The sequence below is a fragment of the Patella vulgata genome, chromosome 4 (genome assembly GCF_932274485.2).
Source record: "Patella vulgata chromosome 4, xgPatVulg1.2, whole genome shotgun sequence".
NCBI classification, from domain to species: domain Eukaryota; kingdom Metazoa; phylum Mollusca; class Gastropoda; family Patellidae; genus Patella; species Patella vulgata.
Window position 1 is genome coordinate 6,432,336 of NC_065882.2, and position 26,021 is coordinate 6,458,356.

The following is a 26,021-nucleotide window of genomic DNA, read 5'->3' on the forward strand; positions in this document are numbered from 1 at the left end:
CATTATGTTCTCATTTATTTACTAGTTTCATCACAAACTGACATTATTACTTGTCATAACATCAGTTTTAACATTTTAAAATAAACTTTATTATTTATTAACTACGGGGAGACAGTAAAATGTCATAACATCAGTTTTAACATTTTAAAATATTTTTTAACTACGGGGAGACAGTAAAATGTAGAAACAGTATATTTTTGCGCGTAATTACTGTGTTGTTCTGAATTCATAATATTCTGTATGTGGTTTATGTGTTATACTGAATTCATAATATTCTGTGTTATACTGAATTCATAATATTCTGTGTGCGGTTATTGTGTTGTTCTGATGCCATAATATTTTGTGTGCGGTTACTGTTTTATACTGAATTCATATTATTTTGTGTGCGGTTTATGTGTTATTCTGTGTAATTTGTGTGTAATTACTGTGTTCTTTGGAATTCCTGTAATATCTATGAATTTGGTAGTAACTATAGAAACAATTATGCTAATTATTTTCAATTCATGACGGTGGAACATAATAATTTTATAACCAGTTATCAGTTTCTGTGATGAAATATTTGTGAATTTTTCACATTTTTAAAGTTTCCACTGGCTACAGAACACACAAAAGACACACATTTTCTAACGTTGATTCAAATTTGAATTCAAAACAAAGGGATTTTTTGGGGGGTTTTCTATTTCTATTTCAATAATCAATGCCCCAAAAAACCTGACGAAGTACACGCTGTTTTCTGCTCCCTCGTAAAACTTGTGTAGAATCGTGACGTTTTATGTGTATCTTGTTTGTTTATTGTGGACCTGCAGTAAACAATATTGTTGATTTTTGATGTCCTCGGTTTGAAATGCGTATTTCCTGTGAGTGAATGAGAGACGCCACTCCGATTTTAAACTTCACTACGTTAGGTTGTCTAGAAGAACAATACATTTAATCACAGCAAGATGGAAGCGTTGCCGCCATTTTTACTTTGCTTCGTTACCTGTTTTGTTTTATTTTGTACAGGTAAATATGTTTTGATTATTTCATGTTTTAACAATTTTAATTATGCATAAATCTTTAGATTATTTTTGTCAATTTACAACCGTGATATGTTCTACAAACAAGCCGGTGAAATCTTTTTTGTCTGACCCAGATAGTAATTCATATACATGTTGTCTTATACTTTCTATATTGTATGTTGTACTCAAAGGACGTTTCGACACAATAAAATTCTATTCTATTTCTATTCCATTCGGTTCTATTCTATTTTTATTCGGTTCTATTTCTATTCGCTTCTATTCTATTCTGTATTCTATTCTATTTCATTCTATTCTATTCTGTATTCTATTCTATTTCATTCTATTCTATTCGGTTCTATTTCTATTCTATTCCATTCTATTCTATTCTATTTCATATTGTATTCGGTTCTATTCTATATTCTATTCGGTTCTATTTCTATTCGGTTCTATTTTATTCTATATAAATAGATTAAAATTTTCACGGATTAAAAAAAATTATTACACTTAGTCAATTGGGTAGTGTTGTAGGAACGTGTGGGAATGGTGTTCCCTTTCTTTGAAATGAAATGGAGCCACAGTGGCTAAGTAGGTAAGACGCTGGCTCGCTAGTCTGGAGGTCACGTGTTCGATCCCTGCATTGGCCGTGCAAGTTCATCGTGATTTTCCATGGTGCACGATGGATGGCCTGATAAAGCCCGTCGTACACGAGCAAAGACAATTTGACATATTTCTTTGACGGTCTCTTCAAATTTTCTTTTTCAAATCTCATATGGCAAATGAAAATTAATGTGGCAAATTTCCTCTCGTACACGAGCAAATTTCTTTGACAAATCTCCATTTTTCAAAGAAAATTTGCTCGTGTACGACGGGCTTAACTGGGTTTACCGTCTCTGCCCCATCCCGGCTAATCAAGTGCTATTAGGGCAATTTGTCTAAGGCCGTGGTGCTACGGAGGCTAGTGAACGCTAAGGTACAGGTCGGAAAACATTCGAGCAGCTTTCACGACCAACAGTGGGATTAAACACGCGCTATACTAAACTTAGGCTGCCTATCTACAGTTAGCTCACTAAGCTAGTTGACCTACATCGACGATTTTAATCAAAAACACCAAGTATTCTTCGAGAATTTTGAGAAGTATTTATTCTACTTCCATTTAATGGAATTAAATTGTTTTATTTAGTCTTTGTGTGTGTGCCAGATGTGAAACAGAGCAGAATCACATTACAAAACAATATACCGATTTTTGGAATGGTGGCCATTCCGAAAAGAAATATAGATGAATCTCCTGATTAGAGAGCCATAGCCCTGCTTTCCGCCCCCCCCCCCCTCCCTACCCCCGTCATCTGTACATAAATGTCACATCGAAAATAATTCTTTTAAAAAAGAAAACAAAAACCCCAAAAAACCAACAAAAGTATGGATCTATTTATAGATTGATTTATTTGGCAAAACTCCAGTGTTGAGTTTGGATTATGTTAATCCCTCAAATCCCTCAAATCGTTTCTTACTCTACATGTAATGGGAGGGGTTGTAATTAAAGTTAAAAACCAACTTACATAGGCTACTGGGTGTCCCCCAAAAAAACACGCCCCCCAAAAAACCATGTCACTTTCAGTAATCAATATTTCTAGAAAGAAATGCAATGGAGAGAGAGAGAGAGAGAGAGAGAAATGGGGTTTAACGTCCACTCGACACAAACTAGGTCATTTCGGGACTAACATATGGTTTAATTTTATTTCATTAATTCGCTTGCGCGTAGGGGTCTTTAAGAGTGGGGGGAAACCGGAGGACCCGGAGAAAACCCACGAGGTTGGACAGGCGACCCTACTCCTTGTCACGTACAACCGGGGATTCGAAACCACGCCAGTTGACTCAATGACAGGCCGTATGATACAGCACGCACGTGCTAACCATTCGGAAATGCAATGGAGTTTTAACATCCCTTTTTTCTGCACCAACCGGGATGATTTCAATTGTCAGGGTTCTTTATGTGCAAGTCAACGAGTAGACGGCACCGTGGATTTTTGTCCCACCCGAACGACTGGACACTGTTCCTCATCAGTTAAAAGGTGAAACCAGGCTTAAAAATACCAAGGAACTTTCTGGGCCAAATCGGGGATCGAGCCCGGGACCGCCTGGATAGAAAATGAAATGAAATGGGGTTTAACGTTCTGCTCTAATTGTGCTGAGGGAAATTTTGACGGGGCAGCGGTACTATGGTTTACTCTTACATCAAATTCCATCTGCCAAGGGATCCTTTACTTGCCTGCCAATGTGAACACGGGACCTCGGTTTTTCGTCCTGGTTAGAGAGTCATAGCATTATTAGAAATAATAAACTAAATGTCCTCACGTCCTTTACATTATATGTTCAAGATGTCCTAACGTCATTTACATGATATGTTCAAGTTGTCCTAATGCCATTTACATTATATGTTCAAGTTGTCCTAACGTCATTTACATTATATGTTCAAGTTGTCCTAACATCATTTACATTATACATGTATGTTCAAGTTGTCCTAACGTTATTTACATTATGTGTTCAAGATGTCCTAACGTCATTTACATCATATGTTCAAGATATCCTTACGTGATTTACATGATATGTTCAAGATGTCCTAAAGTCATTCACATCACACGTTCAAGATGTCCTAACGTCATTTAAATCACATGTCCAAGATGCCCTAACGTCATTTACATCACATGTCCAAGGTGCCCTAACGTCATTTACATCACATGTTCAAGATGTCCTAACGTCATTTACATCACATGTTCAAGATGCCCTAACGTCATTTAGATCACATGTCCAAGATACCCTAACGTCATTTACATCACATGTCCAAGATGCCCTAACGTCATTTACATCACATGTTTAAGAAACGTCATTTACATGATGTCTAAATTGGCGAATGACAAGTTTGTTTATAACCAAATTGAATTGATTAATTGCCCCCGTGTCAGTCGTTAATTTGGAAAGTTTTTTAACCGTTTTTTATTAAATACATAAACATGTCGGTTCAAGATAAATGGTGTCCATTGTGTAACATGTTTGTTGAGGCACGTACAATATGTGATGGCGTCGCGTTTACAATAAGCATCAGTAGTTTAAATATTTAAAAATAGAACGGTGTCTAGCGTATATCAACAAGTTCTTCCTCCTCGATCAGCAATCTTTAAAATGAAAACTGGGGTGTTGGATGGCTGAATAGTTAGCGCGTGCGCGTTTTATCATAAGGTCGAGTGGACGTTAAATGACCTAGTTTGTGTCGTGTGGACGTTAAACCCCATATCCCTCTCCCTGTCTCTCTCTTTTTCTAAAATGAAAACTCAATTGAAATGGGGTTTAACGTCCCTACTTTTCTGTACAATGAGACTACTGAAGATGAACATTATACTGTGTCCCTGACTGGGACCTCGGGTTTTTTGTACCATCTGCAGGACTAGACACTGTTATTTGCTAGGTCATCTGGCATGGGGCCACCTAATGAGCAAGCGTCTTAATCACCAAGCAATCATGGCTCCAATCAGATTGGTGATGGTGGGGGGGGGGGGGGTAAGGAGGACCTCATGGATTAAGCGCTTCCCGGTTATACCCAGACTAGTAGTAGCACATATCAACCAAACCAAGCATATTGCCCTCGTGGGTTTTTCAGACGCAAACCAAGCTTAAATATACATTACGCAAGAGCTAAATCTGCCTATTGCAAGTCTTTATTTAGGGGGGGCTGGATGGCTGAATGGTTAGCGTGCGCGCGCTGTATCATAAAGTCTGTCATTGAGTCGACTGGCGTGGTTTCGAATCCCCGGTTGTACGTGGCAAGGAGTAGGGTCGCCTGTCCAACCTCGTGGGTTTTCTCCGGGTCCTCCAGTTTCCTCCCACTGCTAAAGACCCCTACGCGCAAGCGAATTATGTAAATAAAATTAAACCATATGTTAGTCCCGAAATGACCTAGTTTGTGTCGAGTGGACGTTAAACCCCATTTCTCTCTCTCTTTATTTAGGTTTCAGATGTTATAGAAATTATTAATTAGACCTTTATTTACACGACAAGCTTAACATCAACTCTGTAGACCCATGGATGGCTTGTATACGGTTTAGATTTAAACAGCCTCGTCCACTTAAAATTTAATCAATAAATGGCGGACCAAGCTAAGGTTTACCGTTACTCGCCGATGTCACAACCGGAAACTGGTGATGAAAATCCTGCCAAGCGAGGCTACCATAGCCATTGAGCATGTTACTTGGTAATCGAGAATATGTGGGTGGAGTTATTGTTTGTCAATCAAACAATCGCCAATTTTCATAGACGGTGAGGATACAAGTGATGCCTATTTCTAGTCCAAACTTCTTACAGTGACAATTCCGTTCAGAACAAAGTAATTTGACTGAAATTTTTATCATCTATTTTTGAATTATTATAGAAAGAATGGCCAACTCTTTATAAAACTCTTAACTAATGTATATTTAATTTTGGAAGAGGGTTAGGGTTGGGATTTTATGTTTAGGAAACTAGGGGTATTGTGGTGTTGATACTCATACCATATGTATTCAATTACTAGGCTTCTGATTATTTCTCTCCCTCGCATTCTTCCTCGCCCATTCCAAGGGAACTCACTCTCGTTTCCCTACATCCCAAGGGAACTCACTCTCCCTGCTTCAACACGGTCTCAGCCCGACACGACAGGTATAACTGAGCTTTTCACAGCTTTGCTCAAACGTAAAATAATCACTCGTGAGACGTGACGTTGTATAAACCAGGGGAGACTATTGGCCTTAGCTATAGTTTTATATTATCATACTAGACCACAACGTACATTTTCCTCCATTTTACATCCAGGGAAGCAATGTCTACTTTTAGTCCATAATGTATTTAGTTTTACTTTTAGTCCATAGAATACAACCAACATTTTCTTCATCTTACAGGTCATCCACATTCAGACGATGTTAAAATTCACGTGGACAACGAATCACATCTTTATTTACATCTACTCGATGATTATTATATCAAAGATTTACGTCCAGCATCTGCGTCTAACGACACCGTACTAGTAACCGTAGACGTAACTATTACTGCTATACACGGATTGGTAAGTCTGTATTTCTGTAACTTACACCGCACCGCATGTCGAATAAACGGAAAATAATGATACCCAACGTTTGAGACTAAAAAATACCGTATCTTTTGTTTTGTATTGTCATGTGAGCAATGCCTGTGAAGAGATTTTGCCCCGACAACGGCCTTTCCGTCTAAACGTTGGAACTCGGGTTTTCGTCTCGTGCAAACAAGTAGGCGACAGGCTAAAATAAAACCCGAGAATTTCTAGGCCCACCCCTGGATTCACATGCGCGTTATTCTAGTCGCGAGTTATCTGCTCAATCACCCAATTACATCTTCAGTAGTTATTACCCTATATCAGAACCGCCAATAACGACCAAAGTATTGCAAAAAGTGACCGACAAGAAAAACTATGGTATAGATATGCACATTCTACAAATCATGACAAAATTATGGATAGTTTAAATTTGGACAACAAAACCCCAAAGTGCTATAATTGTCGTTGATTAAAACATACATTATGCAAGAGCTAAATCTGTCTATTGCAGGTCTTTCTTTAGGCCTGAAATGTTATCTTACTTATTAATTAGACATTAATTAACGTATCCAGACCATAATCAACTCTTAGATAGCATCACTAGCCTGCGATCTTTGGTGGATTATGAGCCGATTTACTACTTTCCTTCACTATTTAACGATTAAATGGATAATCGAGACTATTCTGTTTGTCGTACTGACTTTAGTAATGATGGTCGAGGCTAGGCGGATATTTCAATTGCTTAGTTCTCGGTTCATAGTGGATCAATTTGAATGAAATTTTCAGCAAATTTCCTTTACATTATCTAGTTTTTAACTATTATAGTGAGAACTGCCAACTCGTTATCGAATCTCCCATAATGTATCTTTAAGAATAATTGAAATTTTGACAAAACCGTCTTACTAGTCATCGACAAGAACCGACAACGAGTGTTTGGTGTTGTTAATACAACGTTCTTTACATGTTCCAGTACGCCATACAGTGTGCTATGAGGCAAAGTTTGCCCGGACAGCGGCAATACGACCTACTCTTAGTTTGACTTCCAACTGTCAAGGATCCTTTACCTGCACGTCAATATGTACACGTTGTTCCTTGCCAGATCCTCCGTCCTGCACTACTGACAAGATGGAACAACGCCAGAAATCCCGCTGAACTTTCTCGGCCAACACCGGGATCAAACACTGGAACTCCGGGTTAGCGATCCATCGTCTTACTCACTGAGGCATCGTGGCCCCGTTTATATCTGGCCCCGAGTTCATAAAGCATTCTCAGACTTAAAAATTGTTCACATTATTTAACTAAAATATAGCCCTTTCTAAACTTTTGTTGTTTTAATGTATCAAATACATCAATAAGAAACTATGTGCAAAGTTTTGTGTTTCTGGATTAAAGATATTTCTCATAAACAGTGACTGAAAGTTGAGTAAATTCTTAATTTAAGTCTGAGAATGCTTTGTGAACTCGGGGAATGGTCTTAGTTATCTGTGTACCGTATGTTATTCTCAAAATAACCACAGTGATGCCAAGTCTGTTATTATCTAATATAATCTCAAGTCATATATACAATATTCTGGACACCACAGACAAATTCACAATAAATTGATGATTTTTCATATTTTAGGATGAAGTGAACGAAGAGCTCCAATCATCTGTAGCCTTATATACGGTATGTCTTACACACGTCCATTATTATTACAACCCATACTCTGTAGCTTTATAAACATGGTTAAAGATACATTGTCCCGAAAGTATGTATCGAGTGGTTATTTTCAATAAAAGTAGAGGTTTGACTATCCAACCTCCGGTTTCCTCCCACTGCTCAAGACTCCTACGCGCAAGCGAATTATTGAAATAGAACTGAACCATATGTTAGTCCCGAAATGACCTAGTGTTTGTGTTGGTGTGTGTGCGCCTCCCTCTCTGTCTCTCCCCCTTCATCAAATCGCAACTGTTAAGGGAGGGAGAGAGAGAGAGAGAGAGAGAGAGAGAGAGAGAGAGAGAGAGAGAAATAGGGTTTAACGTCCACTCGACACAAACTAGATCATTTCGGGACTAACATATGGTTTAATTTTATTTCAATAATTCGCTTGCGCGTAGGGTTCTTTAGCAGTGGGAAGAAACCGAAGGACCCGGAGAAAACCTACGAGGTTGGACAGGCGACCCTACTCCTTGTCACGTACAACCGGGAACTCGAATCCACGCCAGTTGACTCAATGTCAGACTTTATGATACAAGCGCGCACACGTTAACCATTCAGCCATCCAACCCCCCTCAACTGTTAAGGATTCTTTTACGGGACCTAGGGTTTTCTTGTCATCCAAACGACAGGACACTGTTCCTTTCTAAAACATCCGTCTTAAACCCCTAATGACATGTATATGAATTGTATTTTTTAATAGTTGAGTTATTTTGTTTATTTTAGTCATGGCAGGATCCACGTCTGTCCTGGAATACCACTGAATACGTTGGTTTACATACCATCACTGTTCCTGCTTCTAAAGTCTGGAAACCAGAGCTCAAACTTATCCACACGTAAGCTTTCCATTAAAATACTGACACATTTAGCTGTAAATGTCTAGTCATTCGGATGGCACGATAAACCGAGGTCCCATGTACACATTGGCTAGCACGTAAAACAAACCTTGAATGACAGTTGGACTTCGATATAAGAGTAGACCATAGCAGCAGGCCACAAAAGTAGGCCGTAGTGCCACTCTCCGGTCAAAATTGTCCTCATTGTATACTGTATGGCGTATGCCCGTCTTCATTAGCCCAGTCGGAGTAGAACAGTAGGACGTCAAACCCCATTTCATTTTCATTTCTCTATCGTCTATCTCGGTACCAGTTAGCACCCATTCAACCCAGCTCTCACGATTTGTATAGTAGACGAAACCCAGGCGCGGATCCAGCCACCCCCACCCCACCCCTATTTTTGCGATGGCGAACAATTTTTTTACCCCATATAATCTCGCGGGAAAGGAATTAACAGTCAGTTTAGACAGGAAAAAGTAATTTACTCCGAAACGAGTCGGTTTGTGAATTGGTTGATTGCCCGTCAGTCCGCCCCCTTTTCTGAAAATCCTGGATCCGCCCCTGACCTGTACCGTTAATAACCACGAAAGCGTAATGCATGCTACCCCCGCCACCTCTTCGCATCCCTGCCATCTTGTAGGGCCTTGTATTACTCATTCGTTTTCTATTTCAGTCAATACGGGTCGTATAAACATTTCGATAACGAACTGGTAACTCTACACCATGATGGCACCGTCACGTGGTCAACCCACGCTAACATCAGGAGTTACTGCCCTTTAAACATCGCCGCTTTTCCATTTGATGCCCACGTCTGTCACCTGGAGTTGGCTTCCAACATCTACAGCCTTCAACAAGTCCATCTGAAATTCCTGAACCCTACGGGTGAGGTGACATTCCAGACCGATACCGTACAGATTAACAGGAATTCCCAATGGTTAGTTTCCACCAAGACTCTTCAGGGTGAAATTTTGACAGTGATGCATCCGGAGTCTTTTGAAGTTGTAGCAGTGTCTGTAGAACTATCTAGAAGATCTACTTTCTACCAATGTGTGATACTAGGTCCAGCAGTTGTTATGTCTTTATTAGTACCAGTCGTCTTCCTCTTACCATCTGATTCATCTGGTAAAATTACATTAGGTAAGTACCTTGCTTTACTAGGTCATTTCGGGACTAACATATGGTTCAGTTTTATTTTAATAATTCGCGCTTTAGAAGTGGGAGGAAACCTGAGGACCCGGAGAAAATCCACGGGGTTGGGCAGGCGACCCTACTCCTTGTCACGTACAACCGGGGAATCGAAACCACGCCAGTTGACTCAATGACAGACCTTATAATGCATCGCGCATGCGCCAACCATTCGGCCATCCAACCCCCTCACCACATAAAGCGAGCGAATTCGTTTTCCCTACGTTTTTTTTCTATCCTCACTGAAAATACCAAACATTAATCAGTTTGACCTCTTGTTTTAACTTGATTTTATTATGACGAATGGAGAAGATGACCGTCCCCCTCTCTTCTCATGACAGCGAATTTTAACATCTTGTTTTAAAGTGGCATGTTTATATACAGGAACTTTTCTTTTATGTTTTACCAATTTTTCTATATATACAATAATCTAATCAAATCAACTTGTCCGTAATATCATATATAATGTATTGGAAGTTAAAGTACCGATTAGTATAGACTCAATACATCTGATAAAATCACACTTGGTAAGAGTAGATTAGTGTACCTTGTACATCCTGTTTATGGTCCACGGTTTTCAAGGGTATCCCACCATATGATTCCAATTGTCTGCGATATCACCTCGGTGGAAGCGGACGTAAAATACAACTAACTAACAACATATGATTCCGTCTTCAGAAGTTAACAAGCGGTCGCTCGGCTCTCAGAGCCAACCCTTCTCCCGAAATTACGGATCCATTTTGACGATTTCTCTTCCCTTCATTTTTCTATCGACCTCAGTCAGCAGGAGCTGTTTCTAAGATGGGGGCTTTGTTATATATGGTATTTAGTTGCCAGTATGCTCGGCTTGGAATCACATGAAACAGGAGCTTAGAGCCCCATTGTATATTCGTGAAATTTGTATGTTGATTACTATGGTGACTCTAGGTGGACTGATAATGTGTTTATGTTATATTTATAATATTGACTATGTGTTTATGTTATATTTATAATATTGACTATGTGTTTATGTTATATTTATAATGTGTTTATGTTATATTTATAATATTGACTATGTGTTTATGTTATATTTATAATATTGACTATGTGTTTATGTTATATTTATAATATTGACTATGTGTTTATGTTATATTTATAATATGTGTTTATGTTATATTTATAATATGTGTTTATGTTATATTTATTATCTGTAGGTGGACTGATAATGGTGACTATGTGTTTATCTATGAAGATGCTGGTTGATATTATTGGAGTCAGCAGAGCAACATTACCAAATATAGGTAAGGTCAAATAACCGAGAAATAACATTTTGACACTAATGAGTCTGGAAGTCTCCACAGTCTGTAAAATCTAATAATGAAACAGTGCAGATGTGTTTTCCAATTCTGGTGGTCGAGTGGTCTAAACAGTGACAATTTACCCACAGACTTGGGAAGCTGATAAGGCCTCAAAATCGGGAGGGGTGGGGGCTGTGGCCAAGGTGTTTGATATTTTTAACATCGACCTTAGCCTTTCTTACTTATCCAGACCATAATTAACTCTCGATGGCATTGCTAGCCTGTGATGTTTATTGGATTAGGTTCCGATTTGCTGTTCGACTTCCATTCATAATATAATCATGAAATGGATAATCGAGACTATGTTTTTTTATCTTACCGAATTTAGTAATGATGATCGAGGCTAGTCCGAAAATTCAATCGCTAAAATCTCGGTTCAGAGTGGACCAATTTGACTGAAATTTTCAGCAAATTCTCTTTACATTATCTAGTTTTTCACTATTATAGTGAGAACTGTTAGCCCTTTATCTAATCTCCCATATGTATCTTTAATTCTGTTAATAAAGTATTCTGTTACTGTTTACATCTGTTTAACTTTACTCGCCTGTATCTCGGTGAATTTCAATATTATGATTTACAAGCAGCCATTTGAATTCTGATGGGGTTTGTATTTTGTGGTCAAGGTCGATTGAACAACAGAACGTAACTTCAATAATGAAGAGCTGTGATTATTGAAACAAAAGTAGAAAAACAGGAGATAATTGATGGAAACACACAATGAATAAAAATTTTCACAAGGGAGACATTCCTCACAACACCGGCCATGGTGAATTGACGAAATCTCGCGTTGTTAACGAGATAATGGTTTATTTTTAGCGACACTGACACACACCGTGTGCTAGGGTTTAATGACCCTTATTGTTGGGTTTGGTTCCAAAATTCGGATTTGGTCCAAAAAGTCATGTGCAATTCAAAGTGATTAACCCCTTGAGGAATGTCTTCCCGGCGACCAAGCTCAATGAATACATACAATGACCCTTAAGGCATGAACAATCACTCTCGATCAAAATCCGGTACTGGGTCTCGCATGTGCGCTTTAGATCATAAGGTCTGTCATTGAGTCGGGTGACGAGGTTTCGACACCACTCTCGTACGCGACAAGGAGTAGGGTGGTCTGCACAATCTAGTTTGGTTTTCTCCGTGTCCTCCCGTTCCTAGCCACTGCTAAAGACGCCTACGCGTAAGCGAAATATTGAAATAAAATAGTAGGCCTACCATATTTGAGACCTGAAATAACCCAGTTTGTCTCGAGTGGACGTTAAACCCAGTTTTTCCCTCTCTTTTCTCCCAATTTAGAAATGTCAACATTCTGATTAAAACACAGGTCCTATTTTTTATAGTTCAAAATTTCGTTTTACTTGTCTTCACCACACTGTAGGCCATCGAAAATATAAACCAGCGGCTGCCAGGCAGGATACGCCCAAATTTTCGAGAGATGGATAGAGAACAAGCTAAAAAGAAAGCGATTTTTCGTACAATCAGGAGCCATAATTCAGGAAGTTACGGTCCGATATGCACGAATATCGAAAGGAACCGAGATCTTTGGATTATAAACTTACATTTCAAGTTTCAACAAAATCGAATAAAAATTGTGACCTCTATAGGGTCCACAACCTTGATATAGCATATTTTTACGCTAATTGAGAACGAGCAGCGGCCATTTTGTCTGTCAATTTTGGGCCGATTTTCACGAAATTCAAACTCAGTCGTCCTTAGGGTGTAACGGTGATATAATAATACGTTTTTTTAAATCGGATAAAAATTATGACCTCTATAGGGTCCACAAGCTAAAAACGCGACTTTTCGTACAATCATGGGCCATAATTCAGGAAATTACAGTCCGATATGCGCGAATATCGAAAGGAACCGAGATCTTTGGGTTATAAACTTACATTTCAAGTGTCAACAAAATCGGATAAAAATTGTGACCTCTATAGGGTCCACAACCTTGATATACCATATTTTTACGCTATTTGAGAACTAACGGCGGCCATTTTGTCTGTCAATATTGGGCCGATTTTCACGAAATTCAAACTCAGTCGTCCTTAGGGTGTAACGGTGATATAATAATACAGATTTTTAAATCGGATAAAAATTATGACCTCTATAGGGTCCACAAGCTAAAAACGCGACTTTTCGTACAATCATGGGCCATAATTCAGGAAATTACAGTCCGATATGCACGAATATCGACAGGAACCGAGATCTTTGGGTTATAAACTTACATTTCAAGTTTCAACAAAATCGGATAAAAATTGTGACCCCTATAGGGTCCACAACCTTGATATACCATATTCTTACGCTATTTGAGAACTAACGGCGGCCATTTTGTCTATCAATATTGGTGCGATTTTCACGAAATTCGAACTCAGTCGTCCTTAGGGTGTAACGGTGATATAATAGAACGGTTTTTTAAATCGGATAAAAATTATGAATTCTATAGGGTCCACAAGCTAAAAACGTGATTTTTCGTACAATCAGGGGCCATAATCCATGAAATTTCGATCCGATACATGCCAATATCGAAAGCAGGCGAGATCTTTTGGGGATAAACCTATATTTGAAGTTTCGTCGAAATCGGATAAGAATTGTGACCTGTAGAGAGTCCACAAACAATTGTGGACGGGCGGACAGGGGCGACGGCATAATACGTCCACATGAAAATGTGGGCGTATAAAAACGAAACGAAATATAGATCTGTATTTTAATTAGATTGTAATGTCAATGACAAATGTTGAAATATTAATTGGTTTATATTTCAGCTATATATTATGCCGTTACCATGGTTTTGACGTCATTAAGTATTATCATGTCCGCCATTGTTACCTCTATTGCCAGACAAGGACCTTCTAGACGACCTGTACCAGCCTGGTTTAGTACTGTAAGTGGCTATACGTAGTTTATAATTAAAAACCTCTAAATAGTTTTCAGCCAGATTTGCCACTGTAGGCTTTAGTAACCAGGGGCCTGTTTCACGAAAATTTAACTAAGATAAAATCCAAATTTTAATCATTTGATTGGATAATATTATATTGATTTTAGTGCTTAGCCAATCAAAACTGAAGTATCTACTAAAATTTGGATTTTATCTTTAGTTAAAGGAGCTAAATCGCTAACATTTGGGACCTAGAAATTGACACAAGTGGGTCGCAATTCATATAATACTGTAATATGAATGTATATAAACTGATTTACATTCAATCGTTTCCGTTTTTACTCTTTTTTCAAATCAGTTATGTTCCGTGAAATAAGACAGCAGTCTCAATCGAATGTAAATTCCTAGCGTCTGGTTATTCCAGTCTACATACGCCGTTTGGTTTGGTGCAATATGTCTAGCCTCGTTCCTCGAGTCTCTTACTAGAACTGGGGCTGAAACGCATTATGGTACACGATTCGTGTACCAATGGTAAAATGTTTATTTTGTCTTAAATATTGGATATCAGAAGCCCATCTTTTCCCGGTAAGATCACAGCATCAATGTTGTTTTAAATTGACAAATAATTCGTGTTTTCAATGTTGAAGATTTTGGATGATATTGAGTTAGAGACTTATCTACTTTAAGATTTCGAAAAACACGACCCTGTATCATAAGGTCTGTCATTAAGTCAACTGGCGTGGTTTCGATTCCCTGGTTGTACGTGACAAGGAAAAGGGTCGCCCCCCCCCCCACACACACACACTGCTAAAGACCCCTACACGCAAGCGAAATATTGAAATAAAATTGAACCTTATGTTAGTCTCGAAATGACCTAGTTGGTGTTGGGTGGACCTTAAACCCCATTTCTCCACCACAACATGTCTTGAAATGTTGGATGAAACCCTCCTCAGTCTGAGGGTAAATACCGGGAAGCCACACCCACACTAACATACAGAAATCCAAGACAAATAAGTAGGCCCAATATTCCTTTTGTTTTTCAGTTAAATAAAATAAAATGGGTTAAAACCTCCTAATGTTCTGCTCCTATACTGGGCTAATGAAGACGGGCATACGCCATACTGTGTGCTATAAGGGAAATTTTGCCCGGGCAGCGGCACTATGGCCTACTTATATCGAATTCCAACTGCCAAGTATCTCTTACGTGCACGCCAATGTTTACACTGGTCCTCGGTTTTTCGTCACATCCGAATGTCTTTGTCAGGCCACCCGTGTCTGCACGTCTAACAATGCAGGGCCTTAGCCACCGGTTTTTCAATTACCTATCCATTATTCACACTAAAGGTTATGAATATTTTTTTTTCAGATTTTCTTGGGACGTTGTGGTTTAAGAAGATGGTTGTGTATGGATATGATTCTACCAGGCGACCGCTTCACTTCTTTTTCCGCCATGAAGCAGACGGAAAATGAGTTCACGGAGACCGACTCTGATGTCACGGCATTGAAAGAAGGGCAGGAACTAGATTCCAAAGACCTGCCGAAATCCGTCCGCGTATTAGTAGGCAAATACCAGTCTGAAACCGAACCACGCCATTATGGTTCCGAATGGACAGAAATAGCCCGCGTTGTTGATCGTTTGCTGTTTATTCTATTTTTAGCTCTGTTCGTGTTGACTTCTTTGGCATTGCTCACATAAATTCGCTTTTAATAAATTGGTTTCTGCTTTGTATTCTCTCAGGATATCGAAAATTAATTTCCATTTAGTTATAAAATCAAAAAACAAAAGACGTATTATACCATCAAAACTCTTAACACCGACTGAGAAGGTTACATATCGATTCAACCACACTAGTCCTAACTAGTTTCAATCTGATTTAAACACAGATCCTATTTCGTTTCGTTTTTTTTATAGTTCAAAATATCGTTTTAGGATCTGAAAGAGTTGTTATATTACCGGCGTTCTGGTTGAAGTAAGGGATTAGCCAATGAAACGGTCTGTTACGGCGAGTTCTTGGCGTGCGATGCACGGAACTGTGAGTAAACACTAAAAAACGTCAAAGCTGATTGATTAACCAATGTCTGACACCAAAGGGTCAAAAGTCGCTCGTACGACCCCCTGACGCGACCTCCAGGACAACTGGTCAGGTCTTCATGTAGTGTAGGCCATCGAAAGTATAAAAAAAACGAAACGAAATATAGATCTGTATTTTAATTAGATTGAACCAGTTTAGCCTTGATTGTCAATTAATAGACCCGTTTAGTTGTATCTCCGACTGTATTCTGTGAATCTTTACGTTGACGAACTTTTTTTCGCAATAAGAATAGTTGTCAACGGCGATATAAACTGTCCAAATAATTCTTTATAGGCTATTTAATGACGCATTATGTAAGATCGAGATAAAGAGCTGACAGTTCTCGTTACAATAGGTAAAAATTAGATAATGAAAAGGGAATATAAATCCGTTGAAAATTTCAACCATCCGATGCTCTAGAGAGTTGATTATTGGCCCGACATGTTGCATCAAAGTTAGGAAATTATCTACTTTTCAGCCGAATGAGTGACACATAAGGCGAATCCCCCGCCCTATTTAACAGTCGATTGCGTCACCATTCACGTCACATGACAGCGAACATGTCTTCAGTCAAGTGGCTTCTCGATATCAGCGGTTATTGGTTTGATTCTACAATCGGGCGAATGCTTCAGCGAAGCGGACACACCAGGCAGAATGACACTGTACACACTAGGCGAATTTCGGCGCCGATTGATTCGACCGAATCATTCGGCTAATGGGTCTCTTTAGTAACTGGTAATTATAGAAATGAATATTATATACTATATATAGAATTACATTGTATCAAGTTGGTTTTAAGAAATAAAATATTAGTATTATTCACCAAGATGTGGTTTATACAAAATTAAAATAAACATTTAGTGCGCAGGGATGAGTCTTATCCGTGGGTTCAGGACGGTGTGGGTGGGGTGACGGGTGTGGCATCTCATAACGGGCGTCAGGTGTGTGTCAAGGGGGGTTTGGAGGTGTAGTAATGGGCTAGATCTATTTGTTAAGGTCAACTCAATTTCCGTCAAGGTCGCCGAGATGTAATTAAAAGACAATATTGGTGCCAGCCATTATCACATATGTGATAGAACTGTTTAAACACGTTCCAAATATTATTTTATCACAAAGATCATTGCTACGATAGATGGGTTATCAATGCTTGAACAATCGGAAGTGACGAACACAAAAGGAAAACACGAGTTATCCCTCTATATAACTGACTGGGGTGACGGGTGATAACAGATACATGGGGGAATTTCTGCTCACTAATAATTCATTCGTAGACGAAAAGTTGTTGTGTGAGACTGTATTGACTCAATGACAGACTCTGATACAACGCACAGGCGTTAACCGTTCGGCCACGAAATGAAAGAGATGGTCTTTAACGTCCACTCGACACAAACTAGGTCATTACGGGACTAACATGTTTGCGCGTAGGGGTCTTTTAGTAGTGGGAGGAAACCGGAGAACCCGTAGAAAACCCACGATGTTGGACAGGCGACAATACTCCTTGTCACGTACAACCGGGGAATCGAAACCACGCCATGATTTATGATACAGCGTGCACGCACTAACCATTCGGCCATCCAACCTCCCCGTACAATCGGGGAACCGAAACCACAACACGTAACTCAATGACAGACTGACGCTCCGATACAACGCGCATGCGTTAATCATTCGGCCATTACATGAAATAAAAGACCAAAGACGGTTAACACACACATAGCACTTTTTATGTTTTAACAAATATACAATTATTATTAATACAACAATTCAGTTACTATGTGTAATGATGACGTCATAACCGCAGCGATTCGTGAGGATGTCTGACGTAAGACTGTCCACTGAATGGTTCACGTTCTGGTGCTGGTGGTGCTGGTGGTGCTCCTGGTGTGGCGGCTGGTTCAAACGCTACACCCATCATACGTTCTTGGGGTACACCCATCATCATACGTTGTTGTGCCTGTTGAGAGCTGTTACGTCGACTTGTTCTTATACCTAACGCTACTAAAACTACAAATATGACCAACACACATCCGACTAATGATCCGACGATGGCTGTTAACACAAGACGGGATAAACCAATTCCTGGTGATTCCTGTCTGTCAGCTCCCTCCGAACCATCATACTGTAGAAAAGATGTATTACCGCGGAGTCCGTACGGATTATCTGAAAAACATAAAAATATGAAATTGACAATTTGTACCCAAGTCAATGATGAACTTCCGATTCCGAAAATACTTTCACAAGATTTATATAGATCAGAACGATTGGGTGTATAGCCCTAGTTTCCTAGTCATTTGTAACAGGGGCAGTGGGTTTCAAGTGAAATTAAGCTGCATTCATAATACTTTCACTGGACAGGATAGTCGGTGAACTTTCTTAGGACAGGGTAGTTGGTGAACTGTTTTGTATAAAGTTCTCGCAAGCAATCCATCAGGCGATGTAACGAGAATAACTTGATCAATCATCAAGAGAGAGCGAGAGAGAGAGAGAGAGAGATGGGGTTTAACGTCCACTCGACGTAATCCATATGGTTCAATTTTATTTCTTTAGCAGTGGGAGGAACCTGGAGGACCCTACTCCTTGTCACGTACAACCGGGAAATCGAAACCACGCCAGTTGACTCAATGACAGACCTTATACAACGGACTGTGGGATGCAACGCTACACAGAAGACCCGACCCACCCTAAATCTGATTAAAATACAGACCTATATTTCGTTTCGTTTTTTTATACTTTCGATGGCCTCTACTACATGAAGATCTGACCAGTTATAGTGGGAGGTCGAGTCAGGGGTCATACGAGCAGCTTTTGACCCTATGACGCCAGATATTTATTAACCAATCAGCGTTGGTGTTTCTGGTAGGATAACCACAGCGCCGCACTCGAAGAACTCGTCGCCAGAACGTGGGTTATATAACAACTTTTCAAGATTCTAGTGTAATAAAGACAAGTAGAACGAAAATTTGAACTATAAAAAAACGAAACTGAATGAAGAATACGAACCTCTTTGACTTTGAACTGAGGGTTGTAACGCTATACAGAAGTAGGATCCTGGTACATTAATACAGATCTGGGAATTCTGTGGATTTGTTGGTAGACAGGTTATATTACATTCATTTATATCTACAAATAAATAAACTCCACTATGTTAGAGCATATTCCTTTACAGACAATACAAATAAAATAAACTCCACTATGTTAGAACATATTCCTTTACAGACAATACAAATAAAATAAACTCCACTATGTTAGAACATATTCCTTTACAGACACTATAAATAAACCCCACTATGTTAGAACATATTCCTTTACAGACACTATAAACCCCACTATGCTAGAACATATTCCTTTACAGAAACTATAAATAAACCCCACTATGTTAGAACATATTCCTTTACAGACAGTATAAATAAACCCCACTATGCTAGAACATATTCCTTTACAGACACTATAAATAAACCCCACTATGTTAGAACATATTCCTTTACAGACACTATAAATAAACCCCACTACGTTAGAGCATATTCCTTTACAGGTTGGACAGTCGACCCTACTCCTTGAGACATACCACGGGGGAATCGAAACCACGTCAGTTAACTCAATGACATACTTTGTGATACAACGGGCACGCGCTAACCATTCGGCCATCCAACCCCACAACAAGCTAGACAATCGGGTGACAAATATAAATTGATAAATACCTCTACAAGTTTTTCTGTTTTGATCTAGGTAAAACCCTGCATAACAACCACATGAATAACTACCTTGATTATTATTACAGATTTGATGACACGGTCCATATAAATCACACTCATTTATATCTGTTAAAATCAATATACATTTTCATAACATTTATATCTGTTAATCAATATCAAATAAAATAAAACCAAGTACGAACAATCCAAACCATTAGACAAAATTCGAAGTCCTAAAAAAACGATATAGGCAAAATAGTGTAATCAGCATATGGACTGTTCACCGTGTACAAAATACACGACAAACAGTGGTAACAGGTGTCCGGAAGAGTAAGCTTACCGTGCCTGGCACCACACCCGCCATAGCTGCATCCAAACTATTAGGCAAAATCTCGGTAAAATAGCGTACATTTATATCTGCTAAAATCAATGACAATATAACTGTCATTACATTTGAAGAGCCCAGGGGAAGAACGATCTAAGTCACTTTTTCAACAAACCCCAGTTAATGGCGCCATCTGGTAGCAAATTGTATAAGCTTTCTGTGGAACAATCAATTTCAGGTAAAAACGATCTGAGTCACATCGAACCAAGGCCTTTCTGAAATGTCTTCCCGGACAAATATAAGTCCATCGTACCCTTTATTTGAACTTAATTTGGCTGAAAAGTTGAAGTCAGTTGTTGTACTGGTAATTATGATTCGTATTAAACATCATTTTGAAGTTGTAATTAAACCCACTCGTTGTTCTGTTCGCGTCAAGCATTCTCCTCCAAAAGTCTGTTTTGCCTTTTCCCCTTGACTCTTTATTTATATATTTGTTAAAACACTGACAATATAAACTGTCATAAAATTTATGTCTGTTAAAACACAGAGGGGATGGTCGATTGTTAGTTCGGAACGCCCCAAATTGATGGAATTGCAATCGAGTTACCTGGGATTCAGCCCCGTCACAGGTGATGCGACTGGAATCGTGACGTAATTAAACAACGAATATCTTTTTAAATGTCATGGTTGCTTGAGATATATTCTTATGCAGTCGGGGCATGCGTTGTAGCCCGAAATTCCCATTTTCACTCGATTCTCACTATTTTGGGGATTGAGAGGCCAGGAGTGTCGACAGGAGTTCTCCAGGCCAGGAGTGTCGACAGGAGTTCTCCAGGCCAGGAGTATAGCCTAGGGTGTCGCTTGGAGGGTCTGACGTGAGAACTGGGCGTGACCCCCCCCCCCCCCAAAGTAGTCTACTGCTAGGCTCATTTTGAGATTTAAACCCGGAACGATATAGTCAAATGGCCATTAGCCTGCCGCTTGAGTTTTTAGAAAGAGAGAGAAAGAAATGGGGTTTAACGTCCACTCGACACAAACTAGGTCATTTCGGGACTAACATATGGTTTAATTTTATTTCAATAATTCGCTTGCGCGTAGGGGTCTTTAACAGTGGGAGGAAACCGGAGGACCCGGAGAAAACCCACGAGGTTGGAGAGTTTTTAGAAAGGCGTTATTCAATTTTATAGTTGGCATTTATGAAGACTTTGCGGAAACGCCACTGTCCGGGAAAAATTTCTCTCCTGGCTCACGGCCTGGTATCAGTCCAAATTTCTCATGGCTCACGGCCTGGTATCAGTCCAAATTTCTCATGGCTCACGGCCTGGTATCAGTCCTTCATTAGCACGGTCGGTACATAAACGTAGGCCGTTAAACCACACCCGATTTCTATATTCAAGGTTTTAATCCGGACTGGGTGGTATTGGGTGGGGTAGATTTGGGTAAATATAAGGGTGTAATACATAAATATCCCTACCATCACAAGATCGTTTGTTAGAACTGAGTGTATAACCCAATCTACATCGACATTCATAACTTCCATAAAAATTGACACAAATCTGATCGCAAGCTCGAAATCTGGCCTCCGTTTCATTACAAAAGTTAATAGCTGAAAATATCAAATACAAACAACGTATTTAATGTTACAATATCAGTATTTTGATATCGTTCCTAGTATTATTTAATTGTATTGTGCATCATTGATGTAGGCCTATTATTAATACAAAGTGGCTATTGTTAGGACGAGTCTGAGCAAAGTTTAGAACGAATTCCAAAATGGCTTCCAATCTCCCCTACACCAGCTTTGAAAAAGGAGTAGTATTTTCAACGTTTTCAGAACTGAAGGCAGCAATTAAGAGATGGGAAGGGTTAGGACTATTTTTACGACTATTCAGTTTTTTACTTCGCCGATGGAGGGATGTGAAAGCATCGTCGTAACAATAGCCTGAGGACTATTTTTACGACTCGTCGCAACAATAGCCACTGCCTTATTAATAAAGTGCATCATATCAGGGGAGTTAACTCTGTTTATTAAATATGTTAGAACTGTCATGGCTTCTTTCTTGAACATTTAATAGCAAGTTGAATCATAAATCGACCTTTTCCTAATTAGATAAAAAAAAACAACCTACCCAATGTAAGAAAGAGGGTCACAATAGCTTATTAAAGATGCATTATATAAGAGCTAAATATAATGGCTAGCTTTTTATATAATAATAATGTATCTTTAAACTATTATAGCAAGAACGACCAGCTCTTTATCTAAATCTTACAGAATGTATCTTTAAACTATTATAACGAGAACGACCAGTTCTTTATCTAAATCTTACATAATGTATCTTTAAACTATTATAAGTATAATAAGAACTGCCAGTTCTTTTTTCAAAATCTTAAATACTGCATGTTCCTACAAATCTGAAAACTTGACCTTGACGATCACGCTAATCAGTAAAATTACTTACTAGAGAATCCTTGGCCTGAAGGCCCGGTCACACCATCAAATCCTCGGGGACCTGAAAATACAGGATGGGATTTCTGTTAATGGTGTCTGATCCAGCATTCATTTCAATAATACAAGGAGTGAATAATGGCTTTTGAAATCCTGGCCCAAGTTATCGCTCTAGTTGTCTCTATAGAGTTGAGTGGGAAAGGGGCGCGTCATTGAGTCAAGTGGCGCGATTTTGAATCCCCGCTTGCTTATGTCAGGTAATCAAAAGAATTTGAATAGTGCAAACTTTACTTGTGATAAGGTGCAGGGGGGGGGGGGGCGCACCACAGACAGACAATTACAAAATACAAACCCACGAACAGGACACATACAGACACCACAAACAAAGGCACATATCAGATGAAGTGAATGGATACACTGCGCTGTACATCCCAGGGCCTGTTAGTAATACATGCTTCACTCAAAATGGAAAACAAACTAGGGGAAGCAACACGAGAGAGAGAGAGAGAGAGAGAGAGAGAGAGAGAGAGGGTTTAACGTCCACCCAACACAAACTAGGTCATTTCGGGACTAACACATGATTCAATTTTATTTCAATAATTCGCAGGGGTCTTTAGCAGGGTATCCGGCTGTCGCCTTGTTCCACCTCTATACATGAAACCGTGAATGTTTTAGGCCATCGAATTTGGGGCCGGGCGAAGCCGAATATTCTGCTAGTCCATAGTTATAATTCATTAGGTTTACTAACCTTCTCTACCGGTCATTCCAGTTACACCAGAAAATCCAGTAAAACCAGTGAAACCATTCAATCCATCCCGTCCGTTTCCACCATCATTCCCTCTCGGCCCAGTCATTCCTGTAAATCCGGTAAATCCTGTATAACCAGCAAATCCATCTCGACCAGAGGAACCATCGTTACCTCTTTGTCCAGTCATTCCAGTAAAGCCAGTCATACCATTACGGCCTTCAAAACCACGTTCACCTTGAATTCCCCTATCACCGCGTGGTCCGGGCATTCCAGTTAAACCCGTAAATCCGGTAAATCCACTATAACCCGTAAATCCGGTGAAACCAGTAAAACCATTCCGCCCATCAAAGCTGGAAAATAAACCAAGATCGACTAACAGAACTGAACCAGGGTTTAACGTTCTACTGTGACACCATACAGTGTGCTATGAGGGAAATTTTGCCCGGACAGTGGTACTACAGTCTACTCTTATATCGAATTCCATTTGTCAAGGGATCTTTTACGTACACGTCAATTTGTACACGGGGCCGCGACTTTTAACCCCATCCGAGTGACTATACGTTTGTCCTTACACCACTGACAGGGGGAACCACGCCAGAAAATCCCGATGAACTAGGTCATTTCTGGTCATTACACGTAAGGGTCTTTAGCAGTGGAAAAAACAGGACCCGGAGAAAACCCACGAGGTTCGACAGGCGACCCCACTCCTTGTCACGTACAACTCATGGCGTATGCTCGTCCTCAACAGCCCAGTTAGTGCTTCACAAATATAAGCACATTAGGTTTTATTTCAGGATCACATAAAATTTTGTAGGCGGGATTAACTTGCAGGTTCGGTTACACAAAGAGGGTGGGGCGTTTCGCGTCACAAAGGGGGCATGTTTGGCTGCACAAAGGGTGCGCATTTGGCTGAACAAAGGGCGGGGGGGGGGGGGTGCTGAATAAAGGGTCGCGTTTGGCTACATAAAAGAGTGCATCGCTGCATACAGAATAGTGTTTGGCTACATAAAAGGGGCGCGTTGTAGAATTTTATAGAATTCTGGGACAGGCTCTGCTAGCTTGTCTGGAAGTAAAATATATGAATCCTCACCCATTATTACCACGAACACCCTGTAGTCCGGGTGGTCCTGTCATACCAGTCATTCCTGTATAACCAGTAAATCCTGTAAAACCAGTATAACCCGCGAAACCATCTCGACCCGCCAAACCAGCATTACCACGATCACCCTTAGAACCGGTTGCCCCAACCAAACCACGATCTCCTCTATCACCAGGTCGACCAGTCATTCCAGTAAATCCAGTAAAACCATCCCTTCCATCCAGCCCTCTATTGCCAGTCATACCGCTCATTCCAGTGAAACCATTTCTACCATCCAGCCCTCTCAATCCATCAGAGCCCCGATCACCAGGTCGACCGGTCATTCCAGTGAAACCAGTAAAACCAGTCATTCCAGTGAAACCGTTGAACCCAACTAGACCTCTGTCTCCACGGTCACCACGTTGTCCTTGCATACCAGTAAATCCAGTAAAACCTGTCATACCGGCAAAACCATCTCTACCCGAAGGTCCCTGAGAACCAGTCATTCCTGTAAATCCATTTCGTCCATCGAACCCAGCACGACCAGCTTGACCAGCCTGACCAGGCTGACCAGTCATACCAGTAAAACCGGTGAAGCCAGTAAACCCATTTCGACCATCTAAGCCTCGGATACCCGAAGGCCCTTGATTTCCTATTGGTCCAGTCATTCCGGTCATTCCATCGCGTCCTGAAAATCCTTGTCTTCCAGATTCTCCAGTGAATCCTGTGAATCCAGTGAAACCATTTAATCCATCTCGACCGTCTAAACCACGCTGACCCCCGGGACCCCTTTGTCCAGTCATCCCCGTAAATCCAGTGTAGCCAGTCATTCCAGTATAACCAGTAAATCCAGTCATACCAGCAAATCCATTCGATCCATCTCTACCAGAAAAGCCTTGAATACCCTGTCGACCTGTCATACCGGTCATTCCAGCAAAACCATCTCGTCCAGGTTGACCAGTGTCACCTCTATCCCCTCGCGAGCCCTGATTACCCATTTGACCGGTCATTCCAGTGAAACCTGTAAATCCGGCAAAACCAGTCATTCCTGTAAAACCTGTAAATCCATCCCTTCCGTCAAAACCACGTGAACCAACAGATCCCGTCATTCCGGTCATGCCAGTAAAACCATTCCTTCCATCAAACCCACGAGCACCTTGCAATCCAGTCATACCAGTAAATCCAGTAAAACCCGTAAAACCATTTAAACCATCCCGGCCATTCGCTCCTCGGTCACCTATTGACCCCTTTTCACCTGTAAATAACAAGGTCAATAATTCATACATCATTAAGTTCAGAAACATTTTTAAATGAAATGGGGTTTAACGTTCTACTCCGAACTAGGCTAATAAAGACGGGCATACGCCATACAGTGTGCTATGAGGGAAATTTTACCAGGACAGCGGCACTACGGCCTACTTTTATATCGAATTCCAACCGTCAAGGGATCTTTTACGCGCAAGCCAATGTGTACACGGAACCTCGGTCTTTCGTCCCATCCGAACGACTAGACAGCTTACCGAACCAATATTCGTCCAAAGAATCTTTATAAGCATCAATCCATCATCATCATCATAATTCGATCGTTTAACGTCTGCTTCCACAGCGGTGATATCGCAGACAATCGAGAAAACCGACAATCGA

At 40.1% G+C, this 26,021-nt stretch overlaps 2 protein-coding genes across 2 annotated transcripts; both read left to right on the forward strand.

The window, feature by feature from the left end:
- The first annotated feature begins 858 nt into the window (after window positions 1-858).
- LOC126817381 (neuronal acetylcholine receptor subunit alpha-10) lies at window positions 859-16,917 on the forward strand. The gene is made up of 8 exons (XM_050544334.2): window positions 859-1,002; window positions 5,921-6,084; window positions 7,712-7,756; window positions 8,513-8,622; window positions 9,296-9,759; window positions 11,001-11,087; window positions 13,907-14,025; window positions 15,386-16,917. The coding sequence occupies exons 1-8, from the start codon at window positions 942-944 to the stop codon at window positions 15,713-15,715; spliced, it is 1,380 nt and encodes a 459-aa protein (XP_050400291.1). The 5' UTR covers window positions 859-941; the 3' UTR covers window positions 15,716-16,917.
- Window positions 16,918-23,403: 6,486 nt separating this feature from the next.
- LOC130012368 (levansucrase-like) lies at window positions 23,404-25,154 on the forward strand (the record flags this gene model as incomplete). Its single annotated transcript, XM_056100172.1, is given in 2 exon segments — window positions 23,404-23,490; window positions 25,053-25,154. Coding segments are annotated over 2 exon segments (189 nt in total), but the record flags the coding sequence as incomplete, so codon positions are not given.
- Window positions 25,155-26,021: the final 867 nt, after the last annotated feature.